Source organism: Neolamprologus brichardi, chromosome 20 (assembly GCF_056152115.1).
Source record: "Neolamprologus brichardi isolate AB-2024 chromosome 20, ASM5615211v1, whole genome shotgun sequence".
In the NCBI taxonomy this organism is placed as follows: domain Eukaryota; kingdom Metazoa; phylum Chordata; class Actinopteri; order Cichliformes; family Cichlidae; genus Neolamprologus; species Neolamprologus brichardi.
Window position 1 is genome coordinate 2,511,413 of NC_142123.1, and position 17,526 is coordinate 2,528,938.

General features: G+C 42.7%; 1 protein-coding gene across 1 annotated transcript; it reads right to left on the minus strand.

Annotated features, from left to right (window-relative positions):
• Positions 1 to 252: 252 nt before the first annotated feature.
• acvr1ba (activin A receptor type 1Ba) lies at positions 253 to 16,171 on the minus strand. Its single transcript, XM_006785632.3, has 9 exons — positions 15,975 to 16,171; positions 6,458 to 6,694; positions 6,089 to 6,349; positions 5,729 to 5,959; positions 5,364 to 5,531; positions 5,118 to 5,274; positions 3,588 to 3,712; positions 3,366 to 3,496; positions 253 to 2,805 (listed from the first exon to the last, which is right to left on the minus strand). The coding sequence occupies exons 1-9, from the start codon at positions 16,036 to 16,038 to the stop codon at positions 2,680 to 2,682; spliced, it is 1,500 nt and encodes a 499-aa protein (XP_006785695.1). The 5' UTR covers positions 16,039 to 16,171; the 3' UTR covers positions 253 to 2,679.
• Between the last annotated feature and the right edge of the window lie 1,355 nt (positions 16,172 to 17,526).

Consider the following 17,526-nt stretch of genomic DNA (forward strand, 5'->3'; position numbering starts at 1 on the left):
TAAGCACTACTTAAATATACTTCTACTGTAATAGTTTCCTATAAGAACCTGAGATGTTAGCAGTCATTGTACTGCACCTAACTAAGTATTTGTATGAAAACATAGTTATATTGTAATTTATAATTCCTCATCAGTGTATTTTGTCTTTAGTCACAAGCCATAATTTAAAATATTATCTTCTTTATGAAGAAAAAAAAGACAAAAACAAGAGAAAACCGAACATCTTAAATGAGCACCGGCCAGAGTCACAGATAAGAAAAAGAGGATTTTATTGTATATCATCTATGTACACCTTTGAACTAATTCTGAAAAGATCTGCACAATATTATTTTTTATTACCTATGAACAGGATGTCTGATGGTCATATACCCATGGCAACAAACCAAACATGGACAGGAGTGTTTTGACAATTTTGGTTCAACTGACAGCCGTCGCCCACTTCCCCTGCCTTCTCTTTTATTCACTTCCCTCTGCCCGCTGAACTTCTACCCATGTTAACAGTAGCAGCAACATTTCTGGGGTACACAACCAACGACACAAACAGAAAAAAAACAAAACAAAATAAAAAAGCACACAGGAAATGGTGGGGAAAAAAAACAAAAAACAAAAATAAAACAAAACAACATCTCTTAAGTTTATCTACCTCAATGCAGAGGACCCAGTGTTTGAGACAGCATGCAAAAAATGGATACCAACATGGATTCTGGATCAAGTGATGGCGTAACTAACGTTAACTAATCGTAACAGTGCAGAGCCCGATGGTGACAAATGTCAGTGTAATACTTTCATAGTCTCGTCTGGAGACAGACTCACAAAGTCAGACGTAGAATGAAAACATGCGGTTTCTCTTTACAGCATGTCAGCCTTTGACAGTAAAACTCCCAACTACAGTTTACATCTAACCACATGTTCCCCGTGCGCGAACTGTCAGCAATCGTCTGCATTTCTGAATAAACAGCCCGTGGCAGTATCAGAATAGTAAGGGTTACAAGAAGCTCCAAATATTCCAGTGTCATTGAGAAAGATGTCACCCCAGAAGACGCATGTAGAAGCAGATCTGCATTACAGGGCTCTTGAAAGAACTCAACAAGCAATCGCAATAGTTGTGTTTATATAGATTTAAAATAAAATAAAAAAAGGAAGTTGCAGCAAAATGGCCTGGGATCAGTAGTACCAGCAAATTACCATGAGAGGAGCAAGTGAAATACAAATTCCAGCAGATATCCTTTCCTCGGACAGTCAGAACCCACAGACGGATCAAACAGACGCGTGAAAGTACCATCAGATTAAAATCACTGTTCGATGTCACACTGGAGCTTGTGGCATAAAAGGAAAAAAAACAAAATGCATGTTGTATATACAAATCATATGTACCCATCATCAGTAGTGTCTAATGTTAAAGCCAGAAGAAAAAACACCCATCATGATCTTTTACACAAAATATATATATATATATTTAAAAAAGAAAAGATTGTTTTCATTGCCTTTTCATACGCCTCTTATTTGCACCGTGTGTACTACGTCTTCACCTGTCACCGCCAGAGGGTTATGGCTGCATTCACTTTTCAAACAGCATCTTTACTTAAAAAGAAACGAAAAAGAAGAAGAAATTAAATTTAAAAAATAAATGAATGCAATAACCCACGACTCTGAAGACTTTGACTGAACTACGACATTTTATTTTGTGGTTTGTCACATCTCATCTCACAGTGTTCATCATTACGTAGTAAAAACTATGAACAAATAAATAAAACCACCCCAAGAAAAAAAAAAAAATCAGAATAAATTCAGCATTATCCCTGCCACATTTCAAACTAAACGCCAGGACTGGACCGCATCTGCGATGTGACACCTGCCCGGTCTCACATGTGATGAGGAAGCTACAGTTGAGTGCAACTAATTTGTGTTTGAAGAAAATTCAAGTGAGGGAATAAAACGAGGGAAAAAAAGCACAATCCAGCTGTTCATGCTTAATTACCACATGTCCAATAACTGATCTTCTCTAATGAACTACAGCCTACACCAGTAGACATTGTAGTGTCTTGGGAACATGCTAGTAGTCCAGACACCTTTTACTTACACACACACACACTCACACACACACCTATAAAAAACAGTGCTTCAGCCTCTTTCCCCTCCTTACAGCGACAGACTATGATGTTGTATGGCCAACACAATGGAAAGTTACGTGTAATCGTTCCTAAACTTGAAGCCCACGACACGCCCGACTCTCCTGGACGACTTTAGTCCATGTTGGACAATTTCCGAGAGGTTAAAAGGAAAAACAAGAAAACAGATGATCAAAAACAGAAGCTTCTTTTCACTGTACAAGAGTTCTACTTCCTGCCATGGGAGATGAAAAAAGAAAGGTTGAGTGATGATATTAACAGTGGTAGTGCTGTAGTGTTGTGGCCCATGGAGAAGGGAGTCAGAGGGAAGGAAGAAGAGACGTGAGGAGCTAAAGGGAGGCAGGGGAAGGGAGAGAAAAGTCAGGAGGAGGAGGAGAAGGGTTGATTCTCAGTAGTTTTGGCTAAAAAGGTGAGGTAGGCCTTGTCACAACTTGGAGTGTGGCTTTAAAACTGGCAGGGTTTTCATTTGCAGTCTGTCTTTAGTGTTTCTTTCCTATGGGAGTGTTGTCTGGTTGTGCGTCTCCAGAGTGTCTTTCTGCCGCCTGTACGCTCACATCTTCACATCCTCCTCCACGCTGAGCTGAGACAAAGTCTTCTTGATGCGCAGAGCTGTCAGTCTGGCTGCTCCGTTGGCATACCAGCACTCCCTCATGATCTTCCCCATCACGCGCAGTGACTGTGCAGCAAAAGGACAAAAGTGTTACAACGTGACTTATAGCCACAGACATTTGAATGAATCACGATCTGTGCTTTTCAAACCGGCCTCTGTGTGTGAGAAAGGTCAGAGTTTAAGGTTAGAGACCCGTGCACCTACATCAGGGACATTAAATGTTGATTACTGAGTCTTGCACTGAGGCAACAACAGACTGTTGGACTGGCTCATTTATTTTGTATATTGAGGGCACCACTGCTAAGAACAGGAGTGCACTTTATGTAAAAAGCTGCTTTTCTGTTTTTTTAAGTGAAAATAAATCCAAAAATGAACTGATTTATCCGAGTCCGAGCCAGCTCAGGGACATCATGAACCCCAAATTTTAATAATGGACGACTTGAGTAGATAAAACTATTTTAATCCTCCCCCACAACACTGACTCAGAAGTTGGCAGTCTACCTTCGTACTTGTAGACCAGAACATCTTGTACTGCCAAACTAATACAGCCCAACTGGTTCCATATACTGCCATCGGACATATTTTTAGAAACTAGTGCAGCTGTTCATATACATGGTGTGAAATACCTCATAGCTCTGCCACCAATTGGGCACATTGGGCCTCAGTTTCTGGTCACACACCACCTTCCTCATCTCTTCTATGGACGGGTCAGAGGGCACGAGGTCATAGTAGGGTAGCTGGTACTCCTCATGGATCCCTGTAGCACATGACAGAGAAGCATTTTCAGTCTCAGATTTCATATTTCTGTTTATTTGACCAACTGTATCATATTTATATTGTGCTCTTACCTCCTGTGTTGCAGCGACGCGCAATCTCCCAATACACCAGGCCCAGCGCGTAAATGTCAGCGCACTTGAAGGAGTCGAAGTGTTTCATGTTTATGGATTCGTCCAGGACTTCTGGAGCCATATACCTGAGGGTGGACACACGCAGCATGAACAACAACTTTAGCACCACTAATAGAAACTGAAGTCTCAAACTTTCATTCTTTGTAATGCCCACTAGGGGGCGATAGCTATGGCTGCAAAAAAAGCTTTCTGGTCCTCAGCATGTGAGAAAACCAGCCATCGCGCAACACTTTCCTGATCACCTTCTGCCCTCGGTGACTCGTTTCTGGTCATGTTGAACTTTTGCATTATGCCAAGTTGTTGGCCAATGAGCATGCAGTATCACAGTCAGCTCTCCTCCTCCTCAATAATTGACGATGCAGTTTAAGAGGCCATTGCAAACTCCCGATACCTCAGCAGAGCTGGCAACATCATTAAGGACTACTCTCACCCCAGTAATCAACTGTTTGAACTATTACCGTCAGGCCGACGGTACAGGTCACATAAAACCAGGACAAACAGATTCAGGGATAGCTTCTCTCCCAGAGCTATCACCGTAGTAAATGAGCACAAAACAATTAAACCTGCTTAACTGTACTTGCCATTGTCACTATATTATGCTGCTATTCATACTATCATTACATTATGCTGCTATCCTGTATATATTGTACTTATTATTGTCTGAATACTATGGTTGTTTTATTGTACTTTTTATATTTTACATTTATATTTATTTTGCATTTTGCACCAAGGGAGTGGCACTCCAATTTCATTGTACTTTGTACAATGACAATAAAGGCTATTCTATTCTATTCTATTCTTAAGATCACCAAGACAGCCATTGAGAAAACTCACATCTTAAGGCTTTAAAACAGGACTTGACAAACCACTGTGTGGTCATTGTAGCTACTGCCATCTTTATACTCTACATCAGCGGTCTCCAACCCCCGGGCCTCAGACCGGTACCGGGCCGCGAGAGTTGAGGCTCAGTGAAATGTATAGTTTTCAGGGTTTTTATCGGTTTTCAGCGTTATTTTGTTATCGTTTACTTGGTTTTCCTGGGTGTGTTATGAATAAATCTTCTTTTTTTCGGTACCGGTACTAGTTTTATTTTGTTGTATTTATCCGCGACACCTTAAAGGCCGGTCCGTGAAAATATTGTCGGGCATAAACCGGTCCGTGGTGCAAAAAAGGTTGGAGACCGCTGATCTACATCACAGTACATCTATCTCACTCAAAGTTCTACCAAGGTCTCCCATTTCTGTGGTGCAGAGAATAACAGGGTATCACATCCAAGAGTGACTAGAATTATGAAAAAGTCAGAAAACTAAAATCCAGCTTTTCAAAGTTTTTACTTTCTGATATTCAAAGTATTAGAAGAAAAGAAAGAAAGAAAGTTGTCAGATGTATTCTTTAAGGCCTCAGGGAAGACCTGTAAAATCCCCTGTGCGCTTTATCTACTTGAGTGCTGATAAGTATGGAAACATTTACCTCTTAGTGCCCACGCGCTGATTCGGTGCAATATCGATCGTGTCTGTGATAGACTCATGGCGGACAGCCAGACCAAGGTCAGCTATAGCACATGTGCCGTTCTTCTTAACCAGAATATTTTTGGACTTGAGGTCACGGTGAGCAATGCCAGGTTTACCTGCACGAGAACCAACACAACAGCATTACACGTGCATCAAGAACACGCTCGGCCTTTACATATCCACTCTGCAAACATGAAAGTCCCACCCTGAGTGCCGAGGATCTCCATGTGTAGGTGTGCCAAGCCGCTGGCAGCTGATAGCGCCAATTTGATCATCCCCTCGATGGTGACAGAGTAGCGATTCAGGTAGTCAAAAAGTGAGCCGTGCTCGTGATAGTCTGACACCAGCCAGAGTTGAGTCCAAGTGCCGTTGTCTGAAAGGGAACAAATGAATAACGTCAATCTAATAATCCACTTAAACAGCAGCGAGCTTGTAAAACATTTTATTTTGAAAAGGCCGAAACTTTTACTGTCGAGGGTTGTTTAAAGCAGTCTTCTTGTATTGTTCGTTTTATTTTAACAAAATAATGTGGACGATTCCAGTCTTCATATAGCCAACAGCTTCCCTCACCTTTGTTGTCTGCTGCGATAAATCCTAGGATATTTTCATGCCGTAACATGATTGTCTGGTAGATTTCAGCCTCTCTGAACCAGGAGCGCTCCTCTCTGGATGAGAAGATTTTCACTGCCACGTCGCCTCCCCTCCACTTCCCGCGCCACACCTCCCCAAAGCGACCTTTTCCTATTATTTCCTGCAGCACAATAGTCCTGGCCACAGTCCGCTGCACAAACAGGGGCAAACCTGCAGAGGGGGCAACAGACAGGCAACAAATCAACAAGAGTTCCCTCACACCGTTATGGTGAATGTCACTCATTTGGGCATACTGATATATCTAAGGATGTATGGAAGCTACTGCTCTTGCATACTGACCAGAGCCTGATCCAGAGGTGGACATGTCATAGATTAGGTCCTGGAGCGTCTTATCCTTGGCCAAGTATAGATGGTCACAGGAGGGATCTTCTACCTCCAGCCGCTGTCTGTGGCTGTAGGCCCTCTGGTGATACTGGAACAGGAACACCCCGACCATCAGCAACACACAGAGCAGGAACACGGGCCCTGCAATCACTGCCACCAGCTCCACTGGCCCCCAGTTGCTCACTTGGGTTGACCATTCCCCCCCTTTGGTTGGGACTAAGAAGACAAAACAAAAGAAATGGGTTAAAAATAAATAAATAAATAAATAAAATAAACAGTCAGAATTGAACTGAAACAGCTCTAAAGTATTGAATGAGGTCTCACCTGGGACTTTCAGGTCAATACTGTTGCAGTAATCTACATAGCAGCAGTGAGTATTGAAGAAACCTTCAGCACTCAAACAGTAGAACGGTTGCCCAGGGGGGACCAGGCTGTCCTGGTTGATGCAGACACGCACGTGTTCCTCCTTCCCATTGACATAATAAGTTGAAGCCATGCAGGCGCCGTCTGTCTCGCACTCGTAGCCCGTCTTCTCACAGTTTGTGCAGTTGCAACGTAAAGCTGAGAGAGTGAGAAAAAGAAAAGAAGTTTATCACCATGAGGTCACAGAGTCCTCTAGTTCACTTCCTCATTGTGCCCAGCAGGGGGCAAGCACACACCACTGTTTCAATACAAAATGTAATGAGTGTCCCTTTAAATTGTGGGCATATTATGACGTGCAGACACAGATCCTTAGTGTTCAGCAGAAGCAGCCAGACGGCCCTGAAATCAGATCCTTCACTGCAGATGAACCCAGACACGCAGGGTGGAGACAGTCCTGCCCATCGGGACAGACAAAGTGAAACTCAACAAGGGGAGAGGGCTCCTGCCAAAACCCCGATGCAGCACTCTGCTCCATTCCTCTCCCGTCTTTTTCACATCGACACCGAGAGCCGCCACCGTTTCAGCTAATGAGACCAGAGTTTTACTAAACACAGCACACTTCTGCACAGGAACCTATTAAAAGGTGACACACTGGAACTCCATAATAAAACTATGGTGGTCCATATACACGCAAACAAATGAGGTCAGTGCCGGCCACATCTAAAACAGAACCAGTACTGGTTGAGCAATCCAGAGAGCGAGAAACTGAAAACTGATTAGATTTGGAGTGAAATGTAATTTCGAGTCATACCACACATGCTTCTCATTTAGAGCGAGGCCAGCACGTTAAGTTTCTTCTAAGGTTTACTCCTACCACAGCGCACAGCAGGGCATGGCTGGTTAGTTGGTTGTAGGAATGTGGAGCCGGTTTTATTTTTGGTTGTTCGTTTTACACAGGAAACCCCAAAATGAAAAAATGTACTGTCAACACTACCGTGGGTGAGGCCAGACAAAGGCTGGACCACTTGAGACTAATCACTGTGGAATTAACAAAGACAAGACCACTATACCCTAAAACAACACAGGAGGAGACACAAAGAGAAGAGGAATTTCAATCCCTATTCTTCTCCAAAAAGAGGCTCAACATTGGTCGGACAGCTGACAATGCCGAGCCTAGAGGAAAGAAAGATCCCACTAATCCTCTGTGTCTTATACTGAAGGGCTTCTTTGACCAGATGAGCTCAGTGATCTTCTCTTTTTGAACCAACGAAGAGGTCGGCCAAAAGGTGTCAGCAGATTCCAGCAAATTACCAGAGTAGTTGGTTAATATGGTTTGGATGAATAAAAAAAGAAAAATTCAATGAGTGATATACTTATTGCAACATCTGCATGGAACATCCAAGTGGCCTAAACCACAAACCGTGGTGTCATAGGAGTTTTTCCTGAACTCTTGAAGGTTTATTTCTGCGTGGGAGCATTTTTTGCATGTAGCGTGCACGCTGATGTGTCTGTGCTTGTTCACTGAGTAGTAACTGGAAATGTGGAACACTTGAAGCAGAGTTTCAGTAATATTTCACATCTGGTTAGTGTGTGTGTGCGTGCATGTCTTGTTCTTGAGGAGGTGAGTGGGAAAGTGACAGGAACTCAATGCTGAGTGTGTCCAAATTTCACTCAAGTTCGCATGCAGATGGAATTTCCTGCAGATTACACAGAGGTGAAGCAGGCTGGGCCTGATAAAAAGAGAAAAACAAGCCCTGTGCCACATCAGGCGAATGCGTGGCAAATAGTTTAACAAATTAAAACCGATGACAGGAGTCATGGCTGTAGGTTTAAATGCAGGATGACACATTACTTCCATCAACATTCGGACAACCTGAAACACCTCTTTCCACCGGGACCATCTCTCCTTCACGTCTGCCGTTTATGGCTTTTCAGTAAAGCATATCAAATTTTTACCAAGTGAATCCAGACAAGAGCCATTTTCATCAATACATTCTCAAAAGCAAGAGCAGCATTTAAAAGGAAATACACACACAGCACATTAAGACAAAGCGCCTCCTCACCACACTCAGGATTGTAAAGCAGACCGAATCGCCTCACAAAACTCAAATTGAAGGCTATAAAAGTTTTTCTCATGACAAACATATTGCACCAATACACGATAATGAGCTAACAGGAGTGATCTGACAAGAACACGGTGATCTGAAATGAAAAGGCACATTCATCACTGGAGAGTCTGTGTGTGGTAAGACAGATGGCACACAGACACAGACAGAAGCTCAGGAAGGAAACCAAACATGGCTGAAAACACACACGTTTGCTTCTCAACTCTACCATGGATGGTTTGCGGCCTACCAAGAGTTTGGTTTGTGGGAAGTCCTCCCTTTCATTTAGGGCTACCTCATGACTATACCATGTGTAGCCCGCTTCCACGCTGAGAAGCAAAAACAGTATGTGTGTTCAGCACAGCAAAAACACGAGAGGATATTTATTATTAACTTGATGGCGATTGATTCACAAGTTTAGATAAAATGATCTGATGTTTCATTACCGACTAATGCTTTTATCTAAATGAAAACATCCTGCAAGTTGAACGCCCTGTGACTACAATGTATAACATTTATGCAATCAGCAAACAGGCTTAGGCGATATAAAAATCTGTCAACCAGCCGTAAGCGGTTCTACTGGTGACTGTGTAATATTTATCAATATGTGCATGATGAAAAAAAAACAAACAAATAAAAGCCATAAGCAGAAAGCCCGAGATGAAGCAATTAGGCGGAGGACATTTCTCTCACATCCTGTTAATAATGAACAAGCTGCAGGGAAAACGTCACTAAACCATACGGGCACACGTACAGTTATTGATTTAGTTTTCAAATATAATTTACACCAACTGGACAGCAAAGATTAAAAAACACCATCAAATGTCACCTCTGCTTTCTGAACAACTGAAAGAGGGACACGAATGTGCAAAATATGGGCCGACTCAACTCATTAGCACAAGCTTTGAAACCTGCTTTACAGGTTCTTTATCTGCCAAGTTAGATCCTCATGGAGGCAGACCACGAAAATAGAATAGTAAAAAAAATGGCCTTCAAATTCACTCCAAAAGAACAAACTGCTCAAGAATTCAGCCAACACTCACCCGCCAATATATTCATCTAACTGCTAAATCACAGCCCCAAACAAAACTTTGCAAAAGATGGCACGAGGTAGCGGTTAAAAAACAACAACAAAACAAACAACAACAACAAAACCACCATCCAAAAAACCGAGATGAACATCAGGCAATATGGAGTTCTGCTACTTAACTAATTCAAACTAAAAACATTTATCCAAACGCTGTGTTGTTTACACGGCGCTCTGCATATCTCAATAGATTCAGAGCCAAAGTGTTACAAAGCCAGACTTTCAGGAATATTACGAAGCCTAAATACACTTGGATCTGAGGAAAAGGCCGTGTGTGTGAAGTTTGAGTGAACTCTGCTCTTGTATCCACATAATTGGTGGTCTTTACACTGGTCCTTTGTGTGGAGATTAAGGCGACATGAGGAGGGATTGGACTGGCCCTACATGAACAAAGACTGGAGTGGGGGGTGTGCACTTGTGCGTGGGGGGATGGGCGGCATACAGGGGACAGCAGAGTGGGGTTACCAGTAACAACCCCGATGTTTGGGGGAGCTGCTCTGGGCCAGACAGGATGGGGGTTGGTCCCCATTTGGGAAGGACAATACAGAGGGGGAGGCGGCGAACAGGGCCCCCCAGCTGCGATTGAGGTCTGCCCAAGTGACCAGCTGCGACTGTCATTAAAACCCAGTCTAGACTTTAACTTATGGGAGGGAGCAGAAAAGGGAACACATGACAAAAACAGGGAGAGCAGAGCCTAAACGCAATCCCTTTGAGCCGTTAGCACGGAGTTCCAATCATTCCGTTCGTGTTGAGACAGGAAATGGAGAACACAGTCAGGAAAACATTATTAAAACATTGTTGCCATAAACAGCGTTGCCTTAATTTGGCGGTCCTATGAACCTAACGGAATACAACACAGAACAGCCCCATTCCACAGAACGATGACAGCGTTCAGCCGATGCATGCGCCGTTCAGACCGACTTGGTGGAAACAACGCTCTCAAAACACGAGTGAAGTTCTGTGTACGACAACATAAAGAAAATACTGTCAATGTGCTTGGCGCAGGGCGGCAGGTTACACAAACACTGTGGGTTTCTGGGGGCTCAGACAGACAATCAGCACGTGTGCGTGTGTGGGGAGGGGAGAAGCATTACCAAAATGCACTGGCTGAAATTAGATCCATACAGATACCAGACTGAGAGCTGATCAAGACAAGCAGACGCCACCAGACAGTGTGAGTGCAACACACATACACAGGCTAACATACACATGCACGCACCGCAACTGTGTCCTAATCAATGCTAGGGGAAGGAGGAAAGTCATTACCTTTGTCTGCATCTCAGGGTCAGATTACTGATCTGATTCTAAAGTGAAGTCTCTGGGGCCGAGGCTGCTTCTACCATGTCTACCAACCACCAGCCTGAGGCTACATCCCTTCCTGTCTTGTCTGTTGTTCTGGTCGGGTTCAAAAGCACACGAGTGTGAGCACAGGTTCACTTTGGATTTGTTGCAGACACTTGTGCTCAGATTGTCAAACTGATTTCTAAAATATACATTTGAAGCTGCTTGAAACCCATCCTGGATCTTTGCAGAAGTGTCTTTTTTTTCCCTCTTCGGTTACAATTATTTGTTAAACACAAACTGTTTTCTTACAGACCAACAACTCTGAAAACTGGCACCAAATACACTGCAGACACTTACACACTTATTTTTAGTTTGCTTGTGTTTAGCCTTGATGTCAAGTTCTTCCTGTTAAAGGGGAGTTTTGTCCTGTCCCACCTTTGCCACGTGTCTGATCATAAAGGGCAGTTTCATTGTCCAAGCTTTTTTTTTTTTCCTCCTGGGGGATTTTTGTAGGGTTTCACCTTAAAATATTAAGCACCTTGAGGTAAACTCTTGTTGCAATCTAGTGTTACGTAAATAAAACTGAAGTGACGCACTGAAAACTAAAGCTAATTTATTTAAAACTCCTTGATTCTGCTGTCATTTGTATTTTCATTGCATAAATAACTGAGAATGATCAGAATAACAATATATACATAGCACAACATATATATAGAAATTTCACATATGGCAAGAACCATCAAAAAAATTATTAATTTTAGTTATGTCATGTTATGTTATGTCTTTTCATTGTGAAAAAAGACAGATCAAGTTATTTTGCAGATAATCCTTAAGCTAATAATATTGTGAAACCAAAATAAAAACATCCCAGACAAAATGCAACGTTGATCCGAGAACACCACAAGGATTTGGCATAAATCCAGCAGTTACCTTTAAAGCTCAAAAAAAGCAACTACTTTGCATATTCACGCACTTACTCATAACAAACTTTGGCTCTGTTTAAGCTACCAACACTATCTGAGCCCAGGAAAGAAAACAGGGTTAAATGGTATTTGAAGAGCTAGTTAGATAAGGCACTCTCACTGAATTCCAAAAGCAAAAGTTTTACCCTGGATCACACCAATCAAAGTAAATCATTGTCACGGAAGCATTAGAGAAAACTTGACAAGTAGACTGCATACCTTGTAGCAGAAAATTACAAGGCAGCGCGGGTCTGATCTAAATTCCAACAGCAGCCAGAAAAAACAAAAAAGAAAAACAAATCAAACGCGTCTACAAAGAGACATGCAATGGAGGAAGCTGTCGAGTTTAGCTCTATAGACATAAATCAATGTGACTATCAAGTCTGTGGAAGCACGGTGACAAATCACAGATCTTATGTCTGTGTATGCTTAAGATACGCCACAGAAACAAATGCAGGTTCATGAACAATATGCAAAAACTCTTTAAACAAAGACGAGTACTTTAGAGTAAATTGAAGAGAAGAGGACAGCTAAGAAGCTGGCTGGCTCTAAAGTGATAGTAATTCCTTGCGGTCTAGCATCAGTAATGGAGGAGCCGGGTCAGTCCGGGGCTATGCCGTCTGCTGTAGCAATTAGGGCTCTCTGCCTCCGGGCCAACGGAGGTCATTAACAACACTGGTCATTATGGAAGGAAAACTAGACCACCCCGGACCTGACCTGACCCCGACTGGCTCAGTGCCACATTATGGAAATTGTTAGTAAACACAAATTGCAAAGGAGGTGGTGTCTGAGCCAGGAAGCAACCAGAAATTTTATACGGAGGATGTGATGCAACTTCATTTGATCACGACATAGCTGCAGGGATCTGGCAGACAATACAACTATCTAGAACAGGTTTAAACAACTGCTACACACTGAGGGAGAAGGAACCCCCACCCCCTTTAAAACACCCCAAAAACACGTTCTGCTTTTCAAACTTGCTTGAAATCCAAATGTCCATCTCCCCTGTCCACACCGTCTTCTCTTTACGGGCTTACACCTGGAAACCCAGAAAGTTTCAACCTCTCTGTACATCCTCCCTGCTCTAATCTAAAGGGCAGGTACACGCATGTTCCAAACCGACTAGCTCACACAGCCACCACCTGAACTCTTTCACATCAAATGTGACATCACACAAGCACCTGCACCGTTTACCCCTGTACAGTGTTCAAACTGAAAGGAAGGCATGTTTTAGTTTCAAGCCACAACCACACGCCACAGACACGCAACATTATCCATTAATCTGAGTGCACCTGAACAGGTCTACCTTACATCTTAATGAGCACTACGGCCTTTTTCCGTAAAAGCAGCACAGACAACACTCTACTATCTAATTCTGAAACCTATATACTTGCATAAATGTATAGGCATGCGTGCAATTACAATGTGTTGATGTAAGCCGCTGTGAATCATGCCGCTGCCTGCTGTGCATCTCAGTTGCTCATAATAAGAAGGGGGGGAAGAATCCTTATGAATACACTCATGTTCGGTCACTATGTTGCAGTCAGAAAACTCTGATCTAATGCATTCTGTTATTCATACATAGGCCACTAATGTTCATTTATTTATTTAACACATTCAATGTGTTAAATAAATGATGGAAAGAACAATTTGCCTCCTATTGGATATCATACGTCAGATGGTATACCTCTCTGGATGCATGATATCCAAATCTCACACGTATTGCAAATAGATAACGTGGTTCTATCCATCAACGTTGTATGTGTAAAATAAATGAAGAAACATTAATAAGCCATGTCTGAATGACAGAAGGCGGTCATTTTACCAGAAAGACAGCAGGGTTACGCATCCATGACTAAAGAGTGGAAAGGAGGAAGGGAACGACAATAGTCTGGCAGGCCTGGTGATTGTATGTTGAAGAGCTTCCAAAGGTGAGTTCAGAGGTCAAGAGATAGCAGGAGCTCATCTATCCAATGGCCTTCCTCTAACCTAGAGATAAAAAATTAAAGAAAAAAACCCAACCCAAACTGAAGCTTTCTTCACCACCCTGTTAGAAGTAAGTGAATGAAAGCAGAAACGGGACCACAGACAACAAAGTACAGATTAAATTCTGACAAAGCAGCAGGCTTTTATATAAGCGAGATGGAGAATGTAGAGAGAAGGGGAGGGACGCGCCCTACCTAGCGGCACTGTGGTTGACAGTGCCCATATCACATTGCTACTTTGTTCAATTCACCCAGTCTGACTGCGTCACGTAGACATGTAATGCCCATAACACCAGTGACTCCTAATCCTCGTGAAGTCAACAACACGTGACAGATTCAAACCTCTGAGTAAAGCATATTCTCACAAAAACATACTCGCGCAGACATGGAATCTGCTCCAGCGAAGCAGCTTTCAGGTTTGTCTGGTTTCAGCCATGGTGTAATCCATTACATAGGGAGAAAGCAGCTCATGATAGACTCGTGGCCCCCCCTTGCATGACAAACCCTGCCAGATGGACAGACCCATTATCACTGTGTGTGTCTGCACCGGTCACAGACCCACCCCCAACTCTCCCCCTCACACATCTCTGTTAATGTTGGTGTAACCCAGGCAAACAAACTGGCCACTCAGGTGTGACAATTTTCCCAGCATGCCTCGTTGAACTGATCAACCTTAGTGTACTGCGCCCTTATCTAAACTTGTGGGGGAGGAACAGTTTTTATGATTCTCGGAAGGATGACTCAATTGTTTAGCACAGTACACTTTAATGGATAACAAATGAAGCCAAGATTATTTTTTCCCCCTGGCACACGGATCATTTTAATAAGAAGTGTATCCAGTGAGTGGCAAGTTGAAACAAAGGTGCAAAACTCAAAGGAAGAGAACAGAGTTTTTCATAAAACAAGACATGCTTGTGTCTAACCTACTGAAGCATAAAAGTGAAGGGACGTTTGGAGCAAACTTAAAGGTCAGTAGATGCGCTGAGGGGCCAAACGCTCTGTGCTTTGGCTGAATATTTGGTGATATACCATGTGTGCTGTTACATATAGTGATATATTGTGATGTGGTGCTGTTGTGTGAAGCTGGGCATCAGCTGCTCCAGCAGATGGGGAGGAATCGGACTGAAGAAGGACCATAACTGGCGCCTCAAAAGACCCCACTTGCCACATTTCCATCACAATGAACCCAGACTTCAACTCTGACTTCTGTCTGGGATGGCTGAATGTACGGCTGCTGTCGCCCTATGCCAGCATTCACTTTCTGCTGTGCAGGAAGGAAAGGGGGGGTGGGGGTCCACTAAGCACCCTTTTCACTCTTTACAAATGGAAAACGATGGCAGAGCTGCCAGTGTTTACCCTCAGAAAACACATTTCATGCACAAAGTAGGTTAGGCCTTCTTTCAGAGGCTCCTTTCTCCTCCTTCCAGCGTGGAAACCAGTCCTCACAACATGTGACGAAACTGTAACTGACCACATTACGCAAATTCAACCAGCCAGCTATCATTATACGATGTCCCCAAGCAAAACAGCGATAAGCAGTCACAAGCCAAAAAGACACTATTTTGTAAATAAGTTAGCATAACAGCCACACAAGAGATTAACCTCAGCATCAACAGCACCATGTAGACTACTATTCCTTGCTTAGGGTGTTCAAACGGAATAATAAAATCATATTTATATCAGTTTCGTATCCATTTAATAACACAGATTTATCAACATTATTTAACTTTAGCTAGCAGACGTTAGCTGGCGCTTCGGAACAGACAGCCCCACCATGTTGTTGTTGTGGTTGTTGTTGGTTTCGCTACTCGTGTTCAACAACAGCTCAATTGAATTTGTCAGCGGATAAAAGCCAAAAATATCGATAAATCATCAAACACGGCACGGCAGCCGGTTCGACCAAACAGCAGCCGTGGTTTTGAGGTCGACGCTAGCAAGACACGGCTAGCCAAATCCGCGATAGAGAGCGCCATGACGATTAGCGACAACAGGCGATGCCCAGTCCAGGAAAACACATCGAGACAAAAGCCGGAGAGGTGCTCGGATGAAACTTACCATTACCGACGGCCACCAGCCCGAGCAGGGCCAGCAGCGTTGGGGCAATTTGTTTTAGAGCCATTTCTTCATAACTCCCATCTCTCCCGCGATGAAATGCGTCGTAAGTGTGTCGTTATCAACACGACCAGACCTGAAACACAACCACAGTCCAACCGCACACCACCACCGCCAGATACTAGCCAGCCTGCCAGCCAGCCGAGTGACGTGTTTAAAGGGGTGTGTACGTGCGAGTTTAAAGGGGAGGGCTGAGGGCTGCACGTCCCCTTCTGCCCCCGAGGTCAGGGCTGTGTGGTAAATAAAGCGGTGGGCGAATTGCCTTCTTCCAGTTTCACATCATCTAAAGAGCAGTGATCACTGTGTGTGTTATTTATGATAAATTAAAAGTGCTTTTGGAAATTAGATGCCTGGATAATATTCTAATGATTGATGTTAAAATGATCTGGGATATATTAAGTCAAATCTTCACTATCCAGTAATGGCTGATTGCAGTGTGTTTTTCATGATTATATATAAGACCAAAAAGAGCCTTGTGAGCTCAGTTCATAGCTAACATTGTGCATTTGATGGTTTATCTACTAAAAATGTATGACCACGCTCAGGTGCTGCTTTCACTGAAATCAATGTGTTTTCTTTCTGTGAATTTTTATGTCTCAGTTCACTTTTTCCAAATATATTTATTTTCAAGCAAGTTTCTTTTTTTTATTGAGCTCTGTGTATTATGTAACATGAAAGAAAACAACAAGTGAACAAACTGAGTGTGACTGGCAATGTTTATCATTTCTGAAAATGAAAAATAATGTTTGTGTGTCTGTGAAATGTGAGTAAATGTGTTGCCACAACTGGCTTTAATGTGTGTAAACAAAGTGCATCTAGGGCTCTATAATTTATTTATTTATTTTTATGCATGTGTTTCAGCTGCAGGATGAATTAATCTTCAGCAAATATGCTGTGCCGATTGCGTTCATTACTCATAGCTGTACTTTTGGTGAACAAAAATCTATTTAAGGATCTAACTGGGTCAAACTGCTTTTCGTTAGAATAATTGCTCAACACTTAAATTCATCAGGTAAAACAAACATGAAACAAAATAACACCTTTTTCATGTTGATCGTTTAAAAACACTTAAAATTTTGACATAAAGTCACAACTGTTAACACAATGTTCTGTCAAAATTTCATGCTGTGAAGTCACCAAGGTTCTTCATAGGAACGGTGATCTAATGGAAACGGACCAGGAAACCAGTGTGAGTGACAAAACCTTTATCTTATCATGGATTGTGATTTGGATGCAGAACTTGAAATCGCAGGCCCCATGAGAGGAGACGATTCTAGGCCTCCCTGCATTTGACTGGAATTAGATTAGTAATGCTCTGCTGCACTCAGATGTTTATCCACCCATATTCAGTGATTGATTCATTATCAGACAAATCCCTCACTGATATTACAGCCATGGGGAACAACATCTGACAAATGTATACTCGTTTGCTGTTCCCTGATCAAAGCGCAAGAGGTAAATCTGGTTCAAATCTGCATAACAGACCATTTTATTG

Bases quoted from the DNA above. Each gene is read 5' to 3' on its own strand.
- acvr1ba (XM_006785632.3), bottom strand. From the start codon at position 16,038: ATGGCTCTAAAACAAATTGCCCCAACGCTGCTGGCCCTGCTCGGGCTG. The intron at 6,350-6,457 runs GTGAGACCTCAT...TTGTCTTCTTAG, and splicing joins TATTGACCTGAAAGTCCCAG to TCCCAACCAAAGGGGGGGAA. The intron at 3,713-5,117 runs GTAAATGTTTCC...GTCCACCCTCAG, and splicing joins CAGCGCGTGGGCACTAAGAG to GTATATGGCTCCAGAAGTCC.